The sequence below is a fragment of the Lichenostomus cassidix genome, chromosome 7 (assembly GCF_008360975.1).
Source record: "Lichenostomus cassidix isolate B80296 chromosome 7, HeHo_3.0, whole genome shotgun sequence".
In the NCBI taxonomy this organism is placed as follows: Eukaryota; Metazoa; Chordata; class Aves; order Passeriformes; family Meliphagidae; genus Lichenostomus; species Lichenostomus cassidix.
The window spans coordinates 17,622,369-17,648,620 of record NC_139488.1 but is presented as its reverse complement, the minus strand read 5'-3'; the positions used below and the strand labels follow the sequence as shown (position 1 = coordinate 17,648,620).

At 38.4% G+C, this 26,252-nt stretch overlaps 1 protein-coding gene and 1 long non-coding RNA gene across 10 annotated transcripts in view; one reads left to right on the top strand and one right to left on the bottom strand.

The window, feature by feature from the left end:
* The window catches only part of ITGA6 (integrin subunit alpha 6), a 122,256-nt gene extending 98,415 nt beyond the window's left edge, over window positions 1–23,841 (top strand). For 5 of the 8 annotated variants that reach the window (XM_085066453.1, XM_085066450.1, XM_085066452.1 and 2 more), the window contains exons 2-25: window positions 329–456; window positions 850–929; window positions 2,668–2,923; window positions 4,384–4,515; window positions 6,864–7,074; window positions 7,525–7,718; window positions 7,855–7,943; window positions 8,701–8,828; window positions 10,499–10,594; window positions 11,079–11,140; window positions 12,404–12,561; window positions 13,511–13,660; window positions 14,398–14,513; window positions 15,428–15,617; window positions 15,703–15,786; window positions 15,980–16,059; window positions 16,215–16,292; window positions 16,393–16,495; window positions 17,470–17,643; window positions 18,666–18,764; window positions 19,150–19,260; window positions 19,344–19,442; window positions 19,770–19,895; window positions 22,841–23,841. In XM_085066453.1, the coding sequence (XP_084922579.1) occupies window positions 432–456; window positions 850–929; window positions 2,668–2,923; window positions 4,384–4,515; window positions 6,864–7,074; window positions 7,525–7,718; window positions 7,855–7,943; window positions 8,701–8,828; window positions 10,499–10,594; window positions 11,079–11,140; window positions 12,404–12,561; window positions 13,511–13,660; window positions 14,398–14,513; window positions 15,428–15,617; window positions 15,703–15,786; window positions 15,980–16,059; window positions 16,215–16,292; window positions 16,393–16,495; window positions 17,470–17,643; window positions 18,666–18,764; window positions 19,150–19,260; window positions 19,344–19,442; window positions 19,770–19,895; window positions 22,841–22,999 (3,000 nt within the window). In that variant the 5' untranslated portion in view covers window positions 329–431 and the 3' untranslated portion in view covers window positions 23,000–23,841. Of the gene's footprint in view, window positions 1–328; window positions 457–849; window positions 930–2,095; window positions 2,166–2,667; window positions 2,924–4,383; window positions 4,516–5,764; window positions 5,882–6,863; window positions 7,075–7,524; window positions 7,719–7,854; window positions 7,944–8,700; window positions 8,829–10,498; window positions 10,595–11,078; window positions 11,141–12,403; window positions 12,562–13,510; window positions 13,661–14,397; window positions 14,514–15,427; window positions 15,618–15,702; window positions 15,787–15,979; window positions 16,060–16,214; window positions 16,293–16,392; window positions 16,496–17,469; window positions 17,644–18,665; window positions 18,765–19,149; window positions 19,261–19,343; window positions 19,443–19,769; window positions 19,896–21,139; window positions 21,270–22,840 lie in introns of those variants that run through there. The other 3 variants (XM_085066455.1, XM_085066449.1, XM_085066454.1) reach the window with 3 other exon arrangements.
* Window positions 7,497–19,791, bottom strand: LOC146434655 (uncharacterized). Of its 2 annotated transcripts, XR_014853471.1 has the most exons (3): window positions 19,727–19,791; window positions 12,389–14,047; window positions 7,497–9,995 (listed from the first exon to the last, which is right to left on the bottom strand). It is a non-coding gene; the product is annotated as an uncharacterized LOC146434655 (long non-coding RNA). The 2 variants fall into 2 exon arrangements; XR_014853472.1 differs by lacking the exon at window positions 12,389–14,047.
* Window positions 23,842–26,252: the final 2,411 nt, after the last annotated feature.

The window sequence follows — 26,252 nt, the reverse complement described above, 5'->3', positions numbered from 1 at the left end:
CCCCGCTTGATGCCCTGAGAGAAAGGTGATTTTCCCAAAACTGCTACACACCTACTTTTTATCAACCACTTTCAGTGAATATTGCAACAATAATATCAGTAATAACAATACAGGTACTGGCTTGCAGGTTCAGTAATTGTAATCTGCATTACTGCTATCCAGCTTCTCTCCTCACACCTTTCTTTGAAAGAGCAGTGCTGTGGTGTAGCTTTTCATCCATCTTCAAATGTTGGCATGTCAAATCTCTAGCAACATGGTGAAAACACTTCCTGATTCTGTTGCCTTTCTCCTTTCTAATATTGCTTAAATAATTTTGCTTTCCCTGCAGATTGCTGGTTGGAGCTCCTCGGGAAAAGGCCTTTCCAACCCAACAAGCCAACAGAACAGGAGGGCTGTACAGCTGTGACATTGCATCTCCAAATACAAATTGCATGCGTGTCGTATTTGATGAGGAGAGTAAGTTCTTTAGTGCTTTTGTTTTGAATTGAAACAGTTGTCTGATTTTTCTTGATGTCCTTTCCTGAGGCAGTGTATCAGACAGCTGCTTCTAGGGATTTAGATGTAACTTCTTTTTGCATCAGAGTAAGTTGTAGCTTAATTGCTAAGGTCATATGAGATGCTTGAATCTTGGTAAATTCTTACTCTTGTAAATTGATGTTACATGAAGCAATAGGCTAGAAGTGTTTAATAAAATGGATAAAATGTACAGACACTGCCACCTGCAGACTATCTGGTGTTCTGTATGAAGTGTCTCTCCTGACATGAGCTTCAAGAAAAAAAAAAAAAGAACAGAAAAAAGAAAATGTAGTAAAATGTTAATATTTGAAGCTGTTTTATGATACTCTGCAGCTGACCCAAGGACGGAGAGTAAAGAAGACCAATGGATGGGTGTAACTGTGCAAAGTCAGGGGCCAGGAGGAAATGTTGTGGTAAGTGTTAAAAGATTAACTTACAAAAACATCTGGGGTCTACAGTAAACGTTCTCAGTGGTCTGTGTTTCTGTGCAGCTTGCTGAAAGGTAACTCGCCTAAGTTTACACCTCTGATTTCTTGTAGGTAAAGACTTAAATCTCACCTTAGAAAAATAAGGCACTTGAGGTTGTAAGAACTTTATTTTTCTCTATAAGTTAGCATGTCTTTGTGACATTTGTAACAATCTAGGATGGACAGTTTATTTTCAAAGGGTACGCTTTTTTTTTTGGTCATACACACATCGTTTCTTTTACCTACCACTGGCTGCAGAAATAGGGAAGAATAGTGTGTAAGGCTGTAGAAGTAGCAGGCTATCACCAGCCTGTTTTCCAAGATGATCAGCCTCACCTTAGCTTTTATCAGGGACTTTGGCGACGTAGCTCCTGTGAGTTAATGTGGTCATTGCACTACAGTAAGACTACTTGCTATTCTTTATTTTATATGATATACAGATACTCTTCTATTTTATATTCAACAGAGAGAAAAACTTTTGGGAGTTACCAGAGATTTTAAAAAGTAACATTCCCAGTTAAATAAACCTCTCATGGTGCTGCAGGATACCAGCTACATCATAAAATAGGTGTGCAGTGAAGCTTCCCCATCTAATTGGAGATTAATGTCAATGCTACCAAAACTGGAGGCAGGTGACTCCAGGATGTGAATCTGGTTGTTTAAGCATATAGAGGCAGTATTAACTTTGGTCTGCCTCAGAATCCAAAGGGGGGAGTAGCACATGGAAACAGTCCTGTTCCCTGAATAATTAGTCATCAGCTAATGCTGTCTTCTCTTTTTTTGTAAGTGGTAAATGCACTTAGTAGATGAGGTGGGAGCTGCCTGAAGGTCACTGTCCAGCGGGACAGTACTGCAGTGTTCTAAGTGTGTAGCAGCTGAGTGTTGGCCTAGTATTAAGGCCTTGATAGAAACCGTAGAAAAGGTTTGTCAGCTAAGAAACCTGACATGCTTGTGCTCTTCACACAACCTGCTACATCTGATTCTTCGAGAAACACTGCTGGCAGAGGGGTTTGGTTGCTCACATTTTTTACAATGGTTTGGTGGGTTGCGCCGCTTAACCCAATGGTTGTTTGTCCTTTGTATTAAATATTTGATTAGAATTCTTTTCCCAGGGGACAGTCTAAAAGGATAAGGAGCAGGATGTGTTTAGTGCTTCAGCTCTGCCCCAGTGACAGTTATCCTGTAAGTGGAACATCCAGCAGACCCTCCCCTTCACTGGAAAAGCTTTCAGTCTCTGCTTAGTGGTACTTTCCTGTAAGGGACAAGTTCTGAATAGCTGAATAGTCTTGGGTAGATGGTTGAACCAGCTTCTTGTGTCCTGTGCGAGTGTGTAAGTCCTTAAAATTTGAGAGCTGTTGGGAAACAGCCACTTCTTTCTTTGGAAGGGAGGGTGGCTTTCTCCTCACTTCTTGAAAGAGAGGGATTGGGTATCAGGAAGGCCTTTAGGGATTTAACCATGTGGCCTTCATTGACCATGAAGCAGGCTTTCTTTGACTTTTATCTGTAGATGCCCGAACTTTCCTATGTGTTGCCCATAGGAAGCGTTGGCCTCTGCATTGTAGGTGTGTCTGCAGGGTGACTTAGAGCACTGGTAGCATGAAGGACTGCTACAGGAGCCCTGCCACCTTTGATGACCTGTGTACGACACACAGAAACATCACCCATTATTTCTTCTGTCTTGCAGACGTGTGCACATCGCTATGAGAAAAGGCAGTATGTAAACACAGTGCAGGAAACCCGGGATATCATTGGAAGGTGCTATGTGCTGAGCCAGGATCTCACTATTAAGGATGATATGGATAATGGAGTATGGAGTTTTTGTGATGGTCGTTTAAGAGGCCATGAGAAGTTTGGTTCCTGTCAGCAAGGTGTTGCTGCTACTTTTACTAGAGACTATCACTATATTGTGTTCGGTGCCCCAGGCACTTACAACTGGAAAGGTATGACTTGGCTTCCTTCCTGCCTTCCCTTCCCATTTCCTTTTGGAGATTGCTCTCAAAGGTTGCATCCAAAGTTTCAATTCTTTATTTTTAAGGGGAGAGGAGGTAATAGGGATGTAATGATTTTACCCTGTTTTCACAAAATGCTATACTTCTGTATCACAATCCTTTCCTGAAGTTTCTTCAAGTATCTTTGAGTGTATTTATAAATAGATAATGGAACTTTGCACGTATGTACAGTAAATTTTCCCTTTATTAGTCTTAATCTTATGGTGGGATTGAGGGCTTACATGGACACTTCTATACAGGAACAATTTACTGAATTTGTATATGTTAATCGACCAGCCTTTTTTCTGCATTTGAACACGTTAGATAGCTGCTGAGCTCTTCGTTCATTCTGCAGTATTTCTCCCCTTTATTCTTTGTGAAGTCTGTGGAACGTAGTACTTGCCAAACTTAATACTGGAGGGTTGCAGGAAGATAACAGCAATACAACATATATTCATATCTAAATCCATGCATGTCCATGTAAAATTTCATGGATAATCTTTCTAACAGCCAAGTACTCTAAGAGATATTCCAAAATTTAGAGGGGAAAAAACCCTAGATATTTTTTGTTAGTTTATATCCAGAAGCACCTAAATGGCCAGTTCCATCTCTTGAAGTGATTTTTCCCATCAAACTTCATTACACCAACAGCTGTAAATACTTTCCTCTTGAGAACATCTGATCCTCCAGCCACTGCGTTTTTCCGCCTCCTACACCTGTGCCTGGTGTATGAACCGTGCAAAATCAGCGCGTTAAGCTCTGGCACAAGGTATACTTTAGTGAAAACTTAATCTTCCACGTATCTGTCAACAAAATCTGACCAACCCGAAACAGCATACTGAGTGCAGACACCATTTTACTTTAATTGCAGAGAAGTGCTAGGACAGTCCTAAGAGTACTCTTCTGTATAATGGAAAAATGTGTTTGTGCTTGCCAAAACATTAATTATGCCAGTTGATAAAAGGGAAGCACACATTTTATTGAACAATAGCTTTTTTCCCCTTAAATACCGTTTCTACATACATTACTGGTGTTTGTCATACTGAACTGTATTTTTTTGGGGGTTTTTTTTAATTCCTGTGTATTTCTTTTTTGAGAGGCTTTATAAGGCTAAGAAATACAGGATGAGGGTGGTTTCTGACCAAACTGGTTCAATGTGTTTTTTGAGAATTTCCTTAGTATCTCATGTTTTCCAGATCATTGTATGGCTTCTCTGTAGAGCAGTGTGAGCTTCTGGCACACATATAGAACAGAGAGAGAACACTCTAACCCAGTGCACTATTCTGTGTTTGTCCCATTTTAACAGCAGTCACTGTGTCATTCATCATAGTTAATATAAGTTGGGAGCATTTATTTGTTATTTTTCTTGCTTACCATTCATTTGCTTTTATTTTATCATTTCATTTTTTCAGGGGTGGTTCGTGCAGAGCAAAAGAATCAGACATTTTATGATCTGGGTATCTTTGATGATGGGCCTTACGAAGTTGGTGATGAGAGCCGCCAAGATAAGAATCTAGTTCCTGTTCCAGCTAACAGTTACTTAGGTAGGATTAAGTACATGTGGTAAATCTCTTTAGGCCTCTTTAATTTTTTTGATCCCAGCCTGGTGTGATGACCCGAAATGGGAGCAGATCTTTCATTGTGGACCCTGTAAAATGTTAACTGTTCTGGATAATTCACATCTCCCTCCACATTTATGGGCCATTTATCATCTTACACAGTTGTAAATGTAAGATGTATGATACTGCTGAGGTACCTAGAAAAGCTGCCATTGTAATGTGAGATTCAAGAGCTGTGATGAGGACCTACAGAATCAGGGAACGACAGTAATCACTGTGATGGTCCAGTACAATGCGTGGGTCTGTCGGCCTCAGTCACATGGTCTCTGCTATGTGGTATCAGAAGGTTTATCAAAATTTGAGTTTCTAGATATAACTATTAAGACTGTAGATTTTCTCTTCTGGTAGGTGAGTGCAATTCTTTCATTCTTCAAATTTTGAGAACTCCAGTGGCTTTTATTGACCTTTAAAATACCATAACATAAATACTGTTTATATTTTACTTGTGTGTGTGTTGCAGGAGGTGAGTCTTTTGCTCTTTGTGCAGTCAGGAAAACAGAATTCTGTCCTTAGGCCAATGGACCTTTTTGTACATCAGTGAAATGCATTGGTGCAGAGAAAAGGCTACGCTGCATTTTTTGAAAGGCCTTAAGTGTAAAGAATCTTTCTGTTCCAGTGCAGATTTCTGTGGTGTGTTGATCCACTGCTTTTGGCATATGCAACAAATACAGTTTTGGTAACCTGAGACTGGAATTTCTGTGTGAGCAGTGGAAAGCTGAACAAATGGGAAGGGCACCACTAATGTAAAAAGTAAAAAAGCAAGTCAAGAGAGCAAACTTAGACCCAGATGTATGTCAGGAGAAAGAACATAAACTTCTGTTAAATATCAGCAGTAATTACTGGGTGTAAAGGTAAAATTCATCCTAAGAGCTTATGTTAGACAAACTGATAGCATCTTCTGGTGGAATATGAATGGCTAAGGTGAGGAGTGCTGTGGAGGCCAGTGCCTTTTGCTGTCATCAGTCATACCAACTTTTTGCAGTATTATAACCAATGCATTTATCTCCTAAATGTAAATGCTGCCTTGATTTGTCACAATCAGAACCACTTCCAGACAACCCAGCTCTTCCTTGGCATTACTGTTCTGTCTGTTTAGACAGTAAGCAAATGTGGTTATAGTTGCTTTGCTTAACTACTATTTTTTTTCTCTTCAATCTTTCACTCACTTTTATAGGTCTTCTATTTTTGACAGCTGTATCTGATACTCATCCAGATCAGTTTGTGTACAAAACATTGCCTCCCAGCATACAGGTGGACAAGTCAGTGGATGTAATGATGAATAGCTACTTAGGTTTGTGACCATTTGAGGTGGCAGCACCTGGTCAGACATAATCTCCAGACCTTTGTCATGATCCTCTCCCCTCTATCCCCTCTCATATCAAATACATTGTATGTAAAGCATGAAAAAAACAGAAATTCAGATAAAGAGGAGATGGCAAAGTAACAAGGCTTTAGAGGAATGCTGATTTGCATTTCTCCAAACTCTCTCATCCATCCTCCAGCTGGGACTCGCTCAGTTTTTTCTGGAACTGTCTCACTGTGAATTGCTGTAATTGAGAATTTCCACAGTAGTGGTGAAACTGTTTCAGAGGGAGAAACACTCCTATCTGCTGGCTAGTATCTTCCTTGCAAGTGGGTCGTTTTCTACTTTGGCCTTTATTTGATATATTGGTATACACAATATAGTCTTTTAACTTGGCTTTGCGTATTTTAAAATGTATTGATTTTTATAAAGAATATGTAAGACTAAATTTGAACGTATCATGTTTAGGGCTGCATTAACTCAAATTGCCAGTTTCACCATTACTGTGTAAGCTGATTCTCAAATACTGCATACATCATTCATATGAGAATGCTTGTGCAGGACAATTTGCATGATTGCAATAGAATGATACTGACTTAGGAAGTTTTGTGATGATTTTACCAGAGGAAAAGTATTGAGCTATATTCAAGTGGTAAAGCTGTAGTTGTTTCTAAGCTAGTATGTTTAAAAATGATCTTGTATTTGGTCTCTGTGAAAAGCAGGTCCAAGTGAGCAATGAAATACCACGTTTTGTGGGGGAATTCTTTAGTGTAATGTATGGAGGATTGTTGACTTGTAAATACACATCCACCAGTGCAAACAGAAATGGAGAATTCCCAGCCATAGTATACACTGTTTTGGACAGAACTTGTTTTCTGTATACCACTTTAATATAGCAGGGGAAATGTTGTTTTTGTATTAAAATGCAGGCTGTTAGTTTGTTTATATTTTATTTCTTTCTCTGTTAAAGGTTTCTCTTTGGACTCTGGTAAAGGAATTGTCTCCCAGGATGAGATGACTTTTGTGTCTGGTGCCCCAAGAGCCAATCACAGTGGAGCAGTTGTTTTACTGAAAAAAGAGAAGAATCAGAGAGCACTTTCCCTGGAGCACATGTTTGAAGGAGAAGGGCTGGCCTCTTCTTTCGGCTATGATGTTGCTGTTGTGGACCTCAACAGTGATGGGTATGGCTGTGGTTAACTCTTGCTGCCTTTATAATGAAGGATAGTGATCTCACTTCTGCTTTGGCTTTTCACAGTAGAAATACAAGGAATGTCAAGTCCCACCTTCCATGTTTTCCTGGAGGAAACAGTTAGCGTGTTGGAAAACCAATCAGGACAGAGTCTACCTTTCTAATAAAGAGTTTTATTGAAACAATTAAACAAAGAAAGAGGAAACCAGTCTCATACGCAAAGAAGGCCTTAGAAAATCTTTGTATGTCACCAAGGGAATAAAAACCAGCTTGTTGTTTTGGTGGAGCCACTGCTGCCCAACCAGTTTAATGTGCATTTTGGTCTTTGTTCAGCAGCTCTTTGGGCAGCTGATCTTGACTTCACAGTCTGATCAGTTATTTTTCACAGTTCTTCTACAAAAAGCACTGCCTTACTTTATTTTTTTTTTTTTTTAATTCTAAGCTGGCAGGACATTGTTGTTGGGGCCCCGCAGTACTTTGACAGAAGTGGGGATATCGGGGGTGCTGTGTACATCTACATGAACCGCCAAGGCAGATGGGCAGGGGTGAAGCCTCTTCGCTTAAATGGAACCACTGACTCCATGTTTGGACTTGCAGTTGAAAATATTGGGGACATTAATCAGGATGGATATCCAGGTAAGTAGAAAACGATGACAATAAAAATGTGTGAGACTTTTGCCAATGCCAGACTTGGAACATCTTACCCTTACTGTGACTGCACACTGCAGAAGGAGCAACACTGATTTTAGATGTTGCAACTTATTTTCAACAGATATTGCAGTAGGGGCTCCGTATGATGGTTTTGGCAAAGTATACATTTATCATGGATCCAAGAACGGAATAAATACAAAACCAGCACAGGTAATAAAATAACCTTACTGTATAATTAGTCTTGAACAAAAGTAAAGGAATGAGAGGGCTATCCATCATCTCCCTTTCCATTACCATTATTGGGGTGGTAGGTATGCAGAAGAGTTCCAGGGCCCTTCAAAGATTGCACTGCTGACCAGAAAGATTAGGTATTCTTGATATGAGTATGTATTTTTATTTCTGGGGCTATCCTTTGCCACCAGTAATATGTGCAGAAGGAAAAAACTGCACAGATTAAATAAATTCTGGGGTTTTTTAAAATAAATCTGGTGATTTGAACATAATTAATTTCTTTGTTTTTTCTTTCACTACAACTGTTTCACTTTATTCTTAAGTAACGTTTATGGTTTTTTTTGAGGACCGCTGTGTCCCATTTGCAAGGTGGGAATGGAACTTGATTATACTCCCTAGAATATTGGTCAAGTACTTCATAGGATACTTTTTCTGGTTCAAGTGTCTGTAGTCCATAAATACTATAAATAAAGATGAACTAAGCTCTCTGCAGATGAGCAATTTCTGGTACTCATTGCAATTGCAAAGTAACTTCCTGGAAGAAAACTAAATCATCCTGGCACTTCAGTGTCCTTTAGCTGAACTAAACACAGAGGTCCTATTTCACAGGTCCTACTTCACTGTATCTCTTCTCTCTTTTTTTCTCTGGCCATAAGACAGTTATGTTGGCTTATTACTTATTCCACTTTTATCATTTTTAAAATGCCTGAATTCCCTCAATCTGTTTGCTCTTTAGATTCTTGATGGTGAAAAAACAAACACCAATTTCTTTGGTTATTCTATTGCTGGAAACATGGACCTGGATAAAAATTCCTACCCTGATGTTGCTGTTGGTTCCCTGTCAGATTCTGTAAATGTGTACAGGTATTATATACAGAACCTTAACTGATTACACCAGGGCTTTTGTTGTAGTTGGTTAAAAACAATTTGCTTAGAAGTAACAGAAAGCTATTTGGCCTTGAGTGTACTTTTCCTACTAGAAATCGGAAATCTGGGGGGGAGGCAGGGGGAGGGGAAGGGCAGGGATTCCTTGAATTGGTTTGTTACTTTATTGCCCTGCTCCCCTTGAGAGCCTGCCTTGTAATCATACAGGGTAAGAGGGTGAGTGTGGACAGTTCCTGTAGGGTGTTGATGTGGGCAGTGTACCTGCACCTTAGCTTTGCCCTGTTCTAACTTGTATGTCTGTGTCCTTTAATGGAATTTAAGGGTGATAACTTCTCCTTAAGGAATTACTTAACTGCTGCTTTTATATAATTGTGCTTTATTGAAGATAGAGCAAAACAGAACCAACCCCCACTTTTGTAGCTGAGGATCCAAACCAGTGAGGTACACACGGCGTTGCTGAGCTTGCACTAGGGTCCATGAAACAGTGAGGAAGCCCTGCAGCTAAAATCCTTTGGGATTTCTGTAGCACATGCCTTAATTAGGGATGAAGTCACAGTCTTTTACAGACCTCTGTTTTTTTTTTTCCAATTTAATGTACTGTTAAGCTGAATCACTAGCAATGGGCAGGAAGAGGACTGTCTCAGCATCAGAACTGTGAATGCTGCATCCAATTCAGGTCTTTGGTCAGGTCCCAAAGAAGGAGAAGCAGGAACTCCAAAACTGGTTATCTCAGATACGGGACAAACAACTTTACTTTTCTGACAGAAGAGCCTTTCCTATAATTTACGATCCCATCTCTAAAGTGTTCAGTATCTAAGTACATAATTGTAATGTTCTTAAATACACTAGAACAGCACCCAAAAAAGCAACTCACATGGCTTGTGGAAGAGAACAGAGTAGGTGGTAGAGGAGTGAGTTAGTATTAAGTGTTCTGCTTACTCAAAAGGAGCTTTAATCTTTTGTTGATAAGGGCAGGACAAAAACTTTAACCAAGGTGAGAACAGAAACCTCTTAAGGTGACAGACAGTGAAAGGAGTAGCCCTGTGAATGGAGGATGTGGCTTACCAGCTATTTTAAACAACCTTTAGATGCTTTGATGAGAACAGGATCAGCTCATTTCATTTGCTCATGTGAAATGTCTTCTCGCTTCCAAAAAAGGAAGAGAAAGGAAGAGTTGACAGGCAGAAGCATGGTTACAGCCTACATGCAGAGGAATCAGGAAATGAAAACATCATTCCCTGCAGCCACCCAGGCTTCATATTAAAGCTCTTGTGAACGTGAACGTGAATGAATTGTAGTACCTATAGTTGTTCACGGGGCTAAATTACTACTGGGGTAGAAAGCACCACTGAATTACCTGTTTTTCATAAGTCTGTAAAACGACAACATCACATTAGTGTAGCCTGCTTCCCCATCAGGATCTGTAGTCATTCTCTGTGACCTTTGCTCTGCTTAGCTTTAAATAGTTTCCTTTTTTCTTCTAACCAGTATCAAAGCCAAACTCTGTGCTTCTCGGACTTTCTTTGTTGCCAGTCAATGGAGATGTGGAGGGAGTCTGATATTCACATGAACTATTTAAGTAATCTTAACAGAAAAAAACTTCTTTTTTCACCCTTTCTTTTTATTCCCCATTTTTCCCCCAAACAAAGATCTCGGCCTGTGATAAGCATTAGCAGAAACATTACAGTACAGCCTGACAGAATTGATCTAAAGAAAAAGAACCCTGAGGACGATGGTGAAATAAGGTAAATGAAAAAAAAATTACTCTATCATAAGCCTTGGTGTATTGAGTTTTCTACTGTAAAAATTCATTCAGTGATGGTGTTAAAGTAAAGGGATATGAAAGTCATGCAGGTTAAGCAAATATATCTGCATATGATCATTTTGACTTCCTGAATTTCTTATGGCTTCTGTGCTAAAGACAAGGTGTGGAATTTATTCTGTTCATAATGTCTGTTTTTGAAAATGAATGTCACTTTTTCACTTCAGACTTTTAACAGAAGTATCTTGGCTTGAATAACTATCTTGAGTAGAGACGTAAGAGCAAATGCTAGAAAATTTTTCTAACTGCTTAGTAACCATTTTTTCTTGTTTTGTAATTCAGTCTAGTAAGCAGCAAATACCACAGTCATAAGACTGATAAGATCAGTCAATGCACTGTTAAAACTTTTCATTCAGTTGGACCATGCCTTATTAAAGTTAATACTAATTTCTTGGCACTTTTTACAGGATGGATGTGAAAGCATGTTTTAAATATACTGCAAACCCCAGAGATTTAAATCCAAGAATAAGTAAGTTCTGAAAATAAATATTTTTGATCTGTTTGTCACATGGTTTGGTTTTGTTTTTTTCTTTAGAGCTTATCATGGAAAGATATTACTCAAATTATAGTGACTCAGACAGTGACTGTCAAATTTAAAATGTGACTCAGTGCTAAGCTCAGCTGCTGCATAGTCTGTATTTAGAGTCATGCTGGTGTGTTAAGCTGTTCTGTGGATGACAGACTGAACTGAAGCTAAGTATTAAAACTGCTAGTGAGCAAATGGCTGCTATGCAGACCCAATCCATTTTGCCTCTCTAGGTTAATGCTGCTTTAGAGAATAGTTTTAAAAGCCCATTTTATATATCCTTAGTGAATATTATTTCTTATTGGAGGCTTCCCCTATAAACCTGTCTTGTGTTCATGAAAATGGCTATGTGGAAATTAGTAACTGAAACAAAATCTACATTAATAGGAGAAGACTGGAAGACTGGGCTACTATTAGATTGTGCCACAAAAATGTAAAGCATTTGTTGCTATGCTGCTGTTACTTGCCTCTTGGAGAACTATGTAGGATTCTGAGAGGAAATGAGAAGAATTTTAAGCCCAATGCTCCTTTTTCTCCTGTGCTGTCTTGAGTTTCTCAGTGACTTTAAAATCCAGGGGATGTGCCTGAATGAAGTTCTGGTCCTTCAGCAGGTCAAGTGCTTGCAGCTTTCAGTGCCTTGGCACACTCAGTGCTGTGCCATCTGTGCACCACTGAATTAGCTCAGTGAAGTGATCATTCAAAGATGCACCAAGTTCAGAGCTAGCAAATCATGCCTTAGCACACAACTAGACAGCTCTAGTCACGCGTCTGCTTTCCGTGTTAAAATTAACTGTGTACCTTGACCTCAGCATCGTGCTGACTCTCATCTGGGACCCAACTGGAACCCCACAGCAGAGCTCGGGGTATTTACCGTGGGTACCTCAGCCCTCTGCCGGCTGCACACAGCAATTACAGCTCCCCCAGCAGCCCCGCATGCCCCCAAGGGAACGGTTTACTTCGGGAGTAACAGGATTTAGTTTAGAAATTCTCTTTACATTCACGCACAGGGTACCTGGCCCTCAACTGTGGCAGGACAAAACTGACATGGAGAAAGTTTTGTAAATGACTGAAACCAGTTTGTAAAGCCCTGCACTGGCTGGAACATTCTTACAGAATAATGCTGTTAGATCATACCTGGTGAAATTAAAGTTCTTTTAAATATGGAAATGATTTTTTTTTTTAAATTGTGACTTTATTTTTCCACAGAGATCAACTACACGTTTGAAGTGGAGAATGAGAGGCGGCAGCTAGGCCTGCCCTCCAGGGTGCGCTTCAATGACCACTCGTCTGATCAGTTCACTGCAAGTACAACCCTGAGAGGACAGAATGCATGGGAGTGTGTGACCACAAAGCTTATACTGCAGGTATGGGAGAGGATTTTAGTTCTGTTTCATTTAGATCCATTTAAAATAAAAGAATGCTCTTTATTTTGCAGCATTACGGAAGGAACTTTTGCATATAACTTTGTTTATAATTTTAAAGTCATATAAAATATAAAGCTTCAAAACCAGAAACCCACCATAGTTTAGTACTTTACTCTTCCCTGCACACATGCTGCTTCCTCTTGTTGCCCTTCTTGTGTAGCCACTGCAGCATGCTTTGGAGGCCAATAGAGCTGAACTAATTTAGAACAATAGAGAGGGACTAACTGTCAAAAATGGTAAGCTGTTTCCAACAGAAATAAGTGTTACAGAATTTTGTAGTATGACTGTTTAGGAAAAAAATTTTACCCCCTGGGTTTTGGAGTGGATGAATGGGCAGGGCAAGAAGGCTTGGTCTGTGCTTTCTTGACTTGGCTACTAGAGTGGTGCTTAAAGGTGGTCTTGCTCCAGAGACTGAACAGATTCCCTCTCTGTGGCTCAGCTGGAATGAGTTAGCCTCCAAGGCTGCTTTTGACTACAACAGATTAAAGAGCTTGAATTTATGAAGAGAGCAGAATCACAGAATGGGTTGGGTTGGAAGGGACCTTAAGGATCATCTAATTCCAACTTCTGTGCCATGGGCAGGGACTGCTTTTCCTACACCATGTTACTCAGAGCCCCATCCAGCCTGTTCCAGTGTGTTATTTTACTGTAGCTGTGTGAATTTCACCTGCCTCGATTACCATCTGTGGTTCCTAGGAATTCTTAATAGTGAGAGAAATCATCGGATTGGGAAGCCAGAGGGAAAAAAAAGGACAGCAAGTACAGGCTGTTTGTGTTCTTGCACATGTCTAGAAAATGCTGGATTTATATATAGTATCAAAAGCTCATCTTTGTGTTTTTTTCTTCTCTGCACTGAACACTAACTCTGCAATTTAAAATATTTTAACAGGAAAAAATTAAAGATAAGCTACGTCCCATTCCAATAGCAGTCACTGTTAAAATTGCTGGCCTGGATTCACCATCCAAGAGAAAAGAGAGTGCACTTCCAGATCTTACACCAATTCTAAATTCAAATGAATCTGAAACAGAGACAGCAAAAGTAAGCCTTTGATATCACATATTCACATAAATCTGTACTTCTACAAATAACTGAATTTTAAAGACTGTAGAAAACTAAATTATGTCCAAAGAAAATAACTGGGGTGGCACTGGACATGTAACTGTTGGATTATTATTTTATATTTTGTTCTGAACTTGTTACAGCATGTTATGAACTAGATCCTGTGTTTCTTTTGCAACAAAAGTGAAGATGGTATACCTGCTAGGTTTTTTCCCTCTCCCCAACAAATTTAGGAGGAAATGTACCTTTGGTTACAAATGGAAATCCACTGTCTCCTGCTGTGAACACTTGTCCCACATAACGAGATTATGTACACTCTAATTCTTCCACTGTTAGGATGCTGTAACAGCATTTGAGCAATGACTGCTGGAGTGACATAAAAAGAGGGACTGTATCAGTTAAAACCTGGCATTTCCTCAATGCTTATTGAAGAATCAGACTTGAAGATGTATGACCTCATTAGAAGTGTACCTCTCACTTAGAATTATCCAACTCTTCTTTTTAGTCACATTTAAAATTCTAAATTACCTGCATCAAGGGCTGTACCTCACAAAGAAAAACGCAACAGGCAAGAATTAAAAGTCTGGTTAAAATCTGAACTGTCCAGGAAAGTGCCTTGTGAGTTCCATGTAGATGCTTTATTCAATGTGCTTCAAAAATCTAATTTTAAGCTACTATTGTATGTCAGGCAGTAAAATTGATTTGGTTTTATTTAGGTGGAGTTCTTAAAAGAAGGATGTGGAGAAGACAATGAATGTCACAGCAATCTTAAGCTTCAGTACCGCTTTTGTACAAGAGAGGGAAATGAAGACAGGCTTACTTATTTACCACTGTAAGTCTTGATTAATGCATTTCTAAAGTTCAAATTATTAACAAGTGCTTAAAAGAACTTCTAGGAGAGGACTTTGGGAAAGAAAGCAGCTGTGTTCTGTCTCTGGAAAATGCAGCCCTTAGTAGAAGTATTGATTTGTCAGGGTGAGGAAAGGGGGAAGAGGGGATGAGCTTGAGAAGAAAAATGGTACAGAGTCAAATGGATACAAAGTCGCCACAATAGTGCAGGTGTGGACTAAAAGAAAAAATTTCCTAATGCCTGGAGAAATGAGATCCTAAACCACCCTTGCAGTAGTTCATTGTGTGACACTGTTAATTATTCTGCAGATGAAATTTGACTGTGCATATGACAACTTGATATAGTCTAATTGCCCAAGAGAAGCAGTTAAAGAGAAATTGAGTAATCGTTTCATTTTAACATGCCCACAGCACCCTGCTGCATCCCTCCTTCCCGGAGGCCCAGTGAAGTTAGAACAGGGGTAAAACAAGCAGAAGAAAGTATGTTCATTTACTGTCAGCAGTCAGACATCTTTAGCAGTGAGTGCCACACCTGGAAGCCAAACCCGTGTACACTTTAAAAGAAAAAAGCAGGTCAGTAGATTGATTTGGAGACAATCCGAATGCAAGATGCAAAAAGGAGAAAATCCAGATGCAAGTACTGGTTCAGAAATACTATGAACTCCTGATTACTTGAGGGATTTGTCAGTCTGTTCTGTCCTCTTAACTGCTGGCCACTGTCAGAGATGAAATACTGGTCTGGGGAAGAAAACCTCTGACGATCCATGTGTTCATAATTTTACCACAATTGTCCCCTAATAAGAGGAAATTCTATTTGGATAAACCATAACAAGGAGCAACCTTGCATACACATTTGTTTTCCTAACGCACACAACCCTCTATATTCTGTTTCTGCAGTGAAAATGGCATGCCAGTGCTTGTTCTGAAAGACCAGAAAGATATTGCCCTGGAAATAACAGTGACAAACAATCCATCTGATGTAAAAAATCCACAAAACGATGGTGAAGATGCATATGAAGCTAAACTAATTGCAACTTTTCCAGACAGTCTGACGTACTCTGCGTTCAGGGAGATGAGGGGTTATCCTGTAAGTATTTTTAACAGAGAAAATACTGAAAAATTTAAGATATTTTCAGCATATTTTTATTCATAAATGTATTCTGTTTAATCAGGAAAAACAGCTAACCTGTGGTGCTAACCAAAATGGTTCTCAAGCCGAGTGTGAACTTGGAAATCCATTCAAAAGAAATTCTAATGTAAGTTGAACTTCACTCAAGTTGTAAAATCTCATTCCTGACTGCAGTCATCCAAAGTTTCTGTGTTTTGCAACTGGAAATTTGATTTGGATCTTTTTAACTCTAGAACTTAACAGTGCATTTCTGTAAAATTTCATATGAACTCTTTAGAAGATATATTGATATATATTTCATTTTCTTTGTTGTTGTTTAGGTAACCTTTTATCTGATCTTGAGTACCACTAAAGTTAATGTTGATACAACAGACTTGGACATTAACCTGAAGCTGGAAACGTAAGGATTCTTTGTGTGCATGTACCTGCACTATGCTTTGATATACAGTTGGCAATATTGTGAATTAATTTGTTTGATTCACACAAGTAATTTAATAGTAAAGAGAAACCCACTAAATTAGTAAAATAAACACCATTGTTTCCTTTTCATTGTAGAACAAGCACACAGGTTGATTTGACTCCAATTACAGCCAGTGCTAAAGTGGTTCTTGAATTGCTTTTATCAGTCACTGGGTAAGTGTTGAAAGCATGACAGACTGGGGGGTCTGGGGACAGTTTTGCTACAGACTCATTAAAATCTGATTATTCTCCTTTCCTACCCCCACCTGAACAGAGTTGCTAAGCCTTCTCAGGTACATTTCGGAGGTAACATCATTGGTGAGAGTGCTATGAAATCTGAAGATGATATTGGAAACCTCATAGAGTATGAATTCAGAGTGAGTAATTTAGATTAATGTCAACAGCTGCTTTTAATTGAATGCACAGCTTTTTGCTTTATGCCTATGAATACTTAGAAAAGTTGCTGTATTGAAGTTTGCTTTCTTTGTCCCAAAATCCTGACTTCCTGATCAGAACATGCAGTTTGACTGTGGACTAGAGCTTCTTTAGGCCTTGATGTTTTATGATCATGTTTTGAGGAAGTGGCCTGAGGCTGGCTGGACACTTCTTTTGTGGAGCAGTTCATGCACATTGAGTTGTATGGCGTAAGAGCCCCTGCAGGGAGGGAACAAAAGTTAAATCAGAACCTGCCTGGGGCCTGCCCAGGCATTGGCTGATACACACAGGCAGCAGGAATGGGCTGAGGACAGAGCCAGTGCAAGGAGATGCTGTGAGAGCCACTGTGAATGTGTGTGTCTATTTCACTGTCTTGGTCTTCTGCGCAAGACCTCAAGGAGACTAAGAGAAATTAAAGTCCATCTCTGTCAATCCTTCTTTCTGTACCTGCATGCATGAATTATAGCAGCAGCAGTTAGAATATCTGATATAGAACTTGCTATAGTGATCAGTAACACTAAGCAAGTAAAAAAGAGGTTGGGAAAAAACTTCCAGACTTAAAAGTGCAAAAGCTCGTTCTCTGTGTTCCTCATAAACTTGCAGTTTGCCTCATTTATGTAACCGACTGATTTGTTAACTCTAAACTGGAGTTGTTTTACATGAAAACAGATTTCTAAAAATGAACTAAAAGTTGTTAGGGAATTCTAATCCTTATATGTTTAAACCTAATATATTTATTTGATATCCAGGTATGCTAGTTTTAGTATGTGCTTTGTCTTTATACTACTTTGACTGCCTTTCATCTGATTTAAATTTCTTTTTAGCTGCATTCTTAAAGCTTGTCTAAGTCAATAGTGTTTTTAAGAAAATCCCTCTAAAAAGTATTTCACAGTTTAAAGAATGTTTGTTTTAACAGGTAACCAACTTGGGCAGACCACTGAAAACATTTGGTACTGCTTCCCTGGACATCCAATGGCCGAAAGAAATTAGTAATGGCAAATGGCTGCTTTATTTGATGAAAATAGACTCCAAAGGCTTGGAAAAAGTCTCCTGTCAACCTGAGAATGAAATCAACAGTCTGCGTGTTGCAGTAGGTTATGTTGTCTTCAGTTCATGAATTGGTACAACATAAAAGCAGCCCATAGCAAGTGAGAGCAGGGCATCAGAGCTTGCTTCCAGAGGGATTTATTTTTATCTTAAGAAGCTCACAAGCACAATATGTGACCAATGTATCAATGATTAAGCCTATTAGGAGGCTTCATAACAGCTAATGAGGCTAATATGCCAAAGGATAGCTGCTGTGTCATGGTGACTGTTTTTGCAGTGGGCTTGGCTGTCACATGCTCTTCTACAGGATGAAACTGCTGATTGGTCTAACAAATTTTATCAGCATTATTGAAATCTCTTCAGTAATAAAAAAATCTGAGTTCTTACTCAAAAACCAATAAATAACTGTAAACATCTTCCCAGCCTGGGGGCATTCCATGTGCTTTTCTTAAAGACAAAAGGCTTGAACTTAAATTTATTTATTTACAACAAATATAATAAAAAGCAATTTTCATAGCCCTGGATTGTGCCTATCTAAGCAAGATCTTTTTCCTAAAACTTGAGCTGCCTTTTTTTTCTATGTTCGTATAATCTTAAGATCATATGGGAGTTTTATTTTCCACCATTAAAACTGCATGCACATAAACCCATTTTTGTTAGATCATTGTATTAGTGAGTTGTGCAGTGAATGTAATTAATATACAGTTAAAAAACCCTTTATCTACTGACCTTAGCACAATCTTACTCTTTTAGCATAGTACCATTATTAGGCTTTATTTAGAACAGAAATGGAATTAGCATTGAAAGCTTTATACATCTAAACCTCCCCTTGTCTTATTAAAGAAAATAGTCAGTTGGCCTTTCTTTAGGTACTCTCCAATTTTAGTAATTGTCCCAACTCCACTCTTAGCAGTAAATGTAAGTAAGTAAGGATATATAATGTTGTCAGTCATGTGCTGATTTTGGAAGAAGAAAACACAGAGCTCCAGTTTCTCTGTTTGTATGAATTGAAAGATTCTTATGATAAACTACTTTTTAGTTTTTACCTTTTTTTTTTTCTTTTAGGAATCCCATAACTCAAGAAGGAAGCGTGAGGTTGCAGAGAAGCAGATTACAGACAGCAAGGCATTATCTTTATTCTCAGAAAGAAAATACAAGACCTTGGTAAGGATATGGCACCAACTATCATCTTGTCAGATACCTCCCCCTGCACTCAAAAGAGGACTTTTCTGAGTTCGGTAGAGTTGAAGAAGTTCTCTCTTTGCCTTGGTTTTTTCTTATATCCAAGTATTGATGCTCTTAAATTTGAATGTTTAGATTATCTACTGTGAGAGAGAACTAGGAAAGAATATCTGCATAATTAATTACCAGCATTAAAATAAGCAAATAATAACATCTTCATTGTATTTTCCCATTGCTGTCAGTACAAACAGATAGTGGTTCTTGTATGTAAGTATGATGCATATAATCCAATTTTTAATCTTGGGGTGAGGTTTAAACAATCTGTGAGGATGTGATCTTACTGACGTGCAGAAATCTTTAATTGCAGAGCTGCAATGTGAATGCACGCTGTGTGGACATAAAGTGTCCCCTGAAGGGTTTAGACAGCAAGGCATCTATTGTGCTGCGCTCCAGACTGTGGAACAGTACTTTCTTAGAGGTAAGTTCTCTTACCTGCCATTTTTGAAAGGTCAGAGTTCTTTCCATTTCTGTGTCTAATATTCATATTTTATTTTGGAACAGGAATACTCCAAAATGAATTACCTTGACATTCTTGTTAGGGCTTCTATCAGTGTTCCTGCTGCAGCTAAGAACGTTAAACTCACAAATGAAGTTGCTCAGGTAGGTTCAGTGTTTAATGCTATCTATGTTATGCTTGTCATTGTTCTAGCTTATATCCAAAGACCAGGAATGAAACAAATTTAAAACAGAACTGGATAAAAGTTTAACTTTTTAACTGAGTTTTGAATTACTGATAATTTTTACCTTTTAGTGGGGTTGGAAGAATTCATTACTGTATTGAAATTATACCAGTAGGAACTTTTTCTCCAAAAGCATTTTGTAGAAGACATCTTGTTAGAGAAGAGATATGACTCTAAATTGCAGGTTAATAATTAAATACATACCTTTGGAAATGCTCCTTCCACCTGCACGTTTTCTGTCCCTTAGGTGCGTGTTACTGTATTTCCTGCAAAACCAGTAGCCCTTTATACAGGAGTTCCGTGGTGGATCATCCTCGTGGCTATCCTTGCTGGAATACTCATGCTTGCACTGTTGGTATTCTTACTATGGAAGGTGAGCTTTTATTCATCTGGCTATTTTTTAATTTATGGTCTATAACTGACTAGATAGCAAACTAATTAAGGAAATGAATAAGTAGTTGGGACTCAAAATAGGGCAAATCTGCACAAATCATACATTGTCAGTTTCTTAGTTTTGCACTGTTTGGAATGAAAATGGTTATATGGGCAGACGTGTTATGTAATTTTTCTGTTTTTACATCTTTAAAAGGAAGTATTTTGAGCTCTGGACAAAACTTGAGACAAATGTTCAGAGGCCATAGTTTGATACAGATGGGTACAGCTAATGGGAGCCTCTGCAGTTAGGGGTAAAACTTCACAAGAGCTATTAACAAATGTTTCAGGAGGGCTCTGTTCTTGTAACATCAGAAATACCATTAAACTGATAGCAGATGAAAATAACCAAAAGGCACAGTACTAATACAGATCCAAGTATGCTGGTGAATTTCTGTATTACTGCTTTTTTATCTTAGAAATCTTAAAGGAATAAGGAGGTATAACAAAAGGTTAACTATTTGCAAAAGAAAAATCAAAGTACCTATTTTTCTAATGACCTCTGTAAAAATGCCAATTTTTTGTGGTCCCAGGTATAACAGAGCAATCCTTTTATTCTTAATTTTTACAGGTGGAGGCAGTTAGCATTTGCTATTATGGGATAGTAGAAGGTTTTACTGTGCATGAAAAGACACCCATTTTTCACATGCATACACAGTGTAAAATGCTGTTTTTGATGCCACAGACTGTGCTGTGTACTGCAAAGACAGATCCATCATTGGTTTATGACAAAAGCTTGTATTGAAGAGGTCAAAGCAGTACCTGGTTTTGTTCTACACCTTGTGGTTTTGCCTGTCCTGTGCACTAGCCCACAAACAGGTTTCTGCATAGGCTTCTTTCTGCTCTTCACAGCCACCTTTACTTGCTATGGACATAATTTACTGTAGATTTTCTTAAAAAAAAAAGTCCCTGACAGATTGCCTACAAATTTATCAAAATGCCCCTAAAATAATATTCTCAGGTTATTCTGTTAATAACTCAGGTTACTCTGTTCTTATAGATCAGGTTAGTTCTCCAATCTAGAAACAGGTAAGTTCTTGTGGTTTTTTTTTTTTTTTTCCCCTTTTGTTTTTGGTTGGCCTGTGAAGGGATAATGGAAAGACAGTTCACAGAGTTAAGTCAGTTTTAACAGGTTTGACTTCTTCCAGTCCACAAAAATTGACTAAATACCTTGCTTCCTTGTAGTGTGGTTTCTTCAAGAGAAATAAGAAAGATCATTACGATGCCACATATCACAAGGCTGAGATCCATGCTCAGCCATCTGATAAAGAGAGGCTTACTTCTGATGCATAGTACTGATCTACTTCTGTAATTGGTAACTGATGATATTTTTAAATTTCTAGCTCTGGCACATGCTATGGTTGCAGTGGCTAACTGAAGCTTTTTCTGCATATGTTCTATTAACTTTTGGATTTCAAGCTATCGTACTTGCTTGCTCCTCCTGTTGACAGATTTTCAGCTTTTTGTGCATGTGAACACACACAGGAGTTTACTCTGGCCTAAAATGCTTCTTATTTATTTCTTTTAAAAATGTGGTGATCTGTTGCAATGGGGTTTAGCATTTTTTTAATTTTATGCTTTAACATTACAAGTAAGTATTTAAGCTTGCAAGATGGGAATCAACACTGTAGAGTTAAGATGTGAAGATAAGACTACATGGACAATATATAAATTTGCTTGACTAACTTTTAGTGCATGCTGAAAGGTACATGTTACTGACAATGAGAAGGGTTTGTGGAAACATCTGTTTTATTTGAGTTCTATGGTGTACTTCTCTAGGAACACACTTTGCTGAAGCTACAAGATGCATGATGATTTATGCTTCCAGCAACCTTTATTGAGTTTAAGATATTACATGCATGTACATTGTATCTATAAGTGATGCTTGGGACAAGGGAGTGAGGAGGAATTCAGAATGAATTATGTCAAAACACTGTTTAATGAAACAAGAAAGACTTGGTCTTTGCTCGCTGTAATTTTTTTAAATTCAGTTCCATGTAAGTTCTAATATTTAAAAAACTCCAAACCATCAACCAAACAGAACCAAAAAGGCCAGGACCCTAAATACTATGAACAAAGCCTTGCCCACTTTTTAGTATTTTCTTACCCCTAGCAGTATCTAATGATAGCTGAATGGCAGAATGTTTCTTAACCTGAATCTTTACCTCAGTGATCCAAAAGGATGTAAAGCTGAGTGTGTACCAGTCATCATCTTTGTAATATTTTGGCCATAGCTCCCTTTTGTTTTGAAAATTAATTTCAGTCCATTCCTTGATATTTCAAATCAGTTTTTACAGCAGCTTTGAATAAAAAATTGCAGAGCACAAATAAGCTGTTCTAGATTTCATCCAGGGTGACTTCCCATGGCAAAGTAAGCAGGACTCGAGTTTCTAATACAGCATAGGTGTAGTTAGTTCAGGTGACTGTAGCTGAAATGGTGCTTTGGAAAACAATGCCTTTAGGGTAGCTTTTCTTGAATGTTCTGGAAATCTTTCTGTAGGTTCTTAAGGGTAATTCATGTCACCATACAGGAAGACACTGAAGTACATACCTACCTTTGATTCAGGATAAGCAGCTTTCCTGTGTGTAGCAGTAAATGTGCTCATTAGATGAATGAACAGCTTTGTAGTGGAGAGAATCTTTTTAAGGGATTTGATTAGCATGGATAGTCAGAGCATGCCCTTTGTCTTTAACTGCTGCTGACAGCTAATGCAGACCTCTTGGCTCACATTTTTACAGCTATATATGCTACATTTTTGGCCTACATAACTGTGTTTTCAATTTTCTTACCTGATTATTGGTGTGAAGGAAGAATTTACTGCCTCTACAGTTGTAATACTTTGGCAGCAACTTCCACCTAAACTGTTGTTTTCCTTCTCTGCCCAGTGCGGGTTCTTCCGGCGTTCCAGGTACGAAGACAGTGTCCCCCGCTATCACGCTGTAAGAATTCGGAAAGAGGAGCGACAGATCAAAGATGGGAAAAGCAAAGACCTTGAGACAAAACAGTGGTTCACAAAATGGAATGAAAATGAAAGTTATTCTTAGGCAAAAATGTTGTTTATTCACAAAGTTCAGATAGAGATTAAGGTTTTCATTCATGGAATACTGATGGAATTAGACTTTTGAACACTATGGACATTCACTATTTGATTGTAGATATTACTACTTATATTGAGGCTTTTATTTGCACAGTTAAAATGGCTTCCACAGACTTTATTTGCATTATTTAATTTCCACAGTGCCTCTTCCTCCCCCACCTTAAATCTAACTCACACTTTAGAGAATACTATGCTGATTTGGGGTCTTTTCTGCAAAATAAGCAAAACCACTACAGCAGACCTTTTCCTCTAATCCTGACCTTCTTCCTAGGTATGTAAGGCATGCGTGATTAAGGTCAAGGTGAGTTTTCCATTGTTCCCTCAATGCACAGTGCTTTATAAACACACAGTGGCCTTCGCACACTTTGTTCAAATATATCTGAAGACCTGCAAGTCTGCTTTAGTCATAACCTTTGCCTGCTGCAGTAGTTAGGGCTTAGCAAAAAGCATCATCTTAAATTACACGTGCAATGGGTCTTGTTGCTTGATTTTGGGTTGATTTTTTTTTTCTTTTTAAGATCAGAATGTGTGATTCTTGCTCACAACAAATATACACAGGTTTGTTTTGTTTTGTTTTAAGAGAGTCTTGAATATTAGATGTACTTTTTGTATATATATTAGTCATTTTTGTATTTATTTTTATTACAAATCCTTGTCTTTGACTATCTGTTAGGCCAAAGACTACAGAATTTTCAAATCCACTTTTGGTTTTTGTGTTTGTGTTTTTAAACTGCAGATTATGAGACCTGAGGCTTTCACTGCATTTTAATAAATCACTGAAGGTGCCAATGCTTTTTAAAGTGTAAATATTTATGCAAATGATGTGTATGGGGGCTTTCTTTTCCTGATACTTGTAACATCAGGTCCTGTAACATGATTTGTATATTATTGTGGAGTATAAGGATTTGGACACGAAGAAGAAAGTAGTGTTTTAAGATACCATTTTATACTTGCTGCAAGAAAGTGAAAAGTCCTCTGGAAACTGCTTTCCAGCTTCATAAGGACTTCCTGGTTGGCAGAAGGCACTGACTACTGCAACTGTTGCATAGCACTTGAAGGAGGCTATAGATGCCTGATTTACCTTAACTGTCAGGATCTGAGCTGATCCATGTTGAGACTACTGAATCATCTTGAATATTGAATGTTGATAAAAGTAGAACCATGATGTTGTTTATTAGTAATCTAGTTATTGTAACATAACTGAGAAAATGATTTAAAGAGTTTACTTTTTTACCCATGCTCTGAAGCCTTGGTACTATTTAAGAACAAAGATTTAGCTCACAATATGTATTCCATCTGAAACAAAATTCTGCTCAAAAAATATGCATGTAATTGCTTGTAATATGAACTATGCAAAAACCTCTTGGTACTTTCCCCCTCATCGGGTAAGAACCTGCTAGGAGCAGTTGTCAAGTACCTTATTTTTACTTCTAACTTTGAATACATCTTCTTGGAAGGTGTGGTAACCTAAAAAGTTACCTTTAGTTTACTAGACTCATCTTTCTTAACACTAAATAATCTCAGTATGTTATGACCCTGATTTTATGAACACTTACATAATTAATTTAGATGTTACCCAGTTCCTGAGCATTTAAAATTCTAGCTTCTTTGCTTAAAGGCTCAGGAGCATCAGAAGCCAGGCTAATCAAGGGCTAAGAAGCTTGAGAAATACCCCTGAATATAAAATCATATTGTGGCCTTCATCTAAGAACATGAATGTCTTAGCAGTGTTAAAGTTCTCGAAAAACAAGTCATGTCACTGGTATATTTTTATCTCAAACTTTTCTTATACCAGCTAAGAATTGCTACATCATTCCATGATCAGACATTACCTGTGGATATTTGTATAGAAGTGTGAAATAAAATTTTTTTTTAATTAACAATGGTCTTGGTAATAGTGATTTTATCATACTTAACTGAGGTGGCCATAGCTAATTTCACTAGAAAAACAGGCTGGAAGGTGCAGGCTTTAACAGATTCTCCCACTCTCAGCATTGCCATAGCTCTTGCTGCCCTCCCCCATGCAGGGGGCAGATAAGGAGCTGCAGGAGATAAGGCACAATCTCACCCTCACAGGCTCCCTGCTGCTTGCTGCAGTGGCCAGCACTGGTAAGAGTCAGAGCATCACGGGGCAGCTCCCACCAGGACACAGCTCCCCTCTCCTCTCTCCATGCCTGCACTTCTGCTGCCCTGGGGACCTTCCAGGCAAGCACCCTCCTAACAATTTTCTTAAATACTGCCAGATCAGTATTTAAATGGGAGAGATGGATACATCCCTCAAAATTGGTCAAGGACTTCACATACCTATTTGTATTTAGCAGTGCAAGTTTGATACTGACAGTCAATAACACAATTGCAGGGTACAGTTTTGAGTCCCAGGAGAAAACCCTACAGAAAAGCCAAAAATATGCAGGGAAAATACCCCACCAAACCCAAGCCACATTTTCTGTTATCTCCACTTTTAAGATGTCAGCTCTCACTGGATGCTTTGCTCATTGCTGAAAGGCCTTTTGATGCAACAAAGCCTGAAGATGAAGGTTAGCTGAATAGTTGTTAGGCCACTGTTTGTTGTGGTCAAGAAACTTCCAGGACTAGAACCAGAAAATGCTGCTAGACTCTTCAGAGCATCTCAAAGGTGTGAACTCAACCTGCTCTTATTAAACCATTATTCTCCTTTACATAATGCCTACAAACATTTGTCTAGAAGAAGACGAAATATCGACTGGCAGAACAGTTAAGTAGCTGATCATAGTAAAGTTTAGTACAAATTATATTTGGTTTTATATATATGCTCATATATACCATACATGTGTTAGTACTAGATATAGTATATACAATATATACAGTGGTACTATAATAGTAAGTGTATGTGTATCATATGTATGCATATATGTGACATATAAACCGTAGTGGATTATATTTGCTATACATAATGTGCATATTTGTGTACAGTGTATATGTATATATCTACAAAAATATACACACTACAGTCCAAGGTACATAAATAGAATGTCGGTAAACTGCAATACTTTCCCATGCCTTTATCTGTCACAGCACAGCAAGACACACCTTATGAGAGAATATACCTTTCAATATAAGGGACTACCACAGCATAGTTTTAATAGCCACCTGTCCATAAGTTATATGTGGAAAAAGAGAGGGAACAGTTGGACACAAATACCAGGAATCAGCATGTGAGG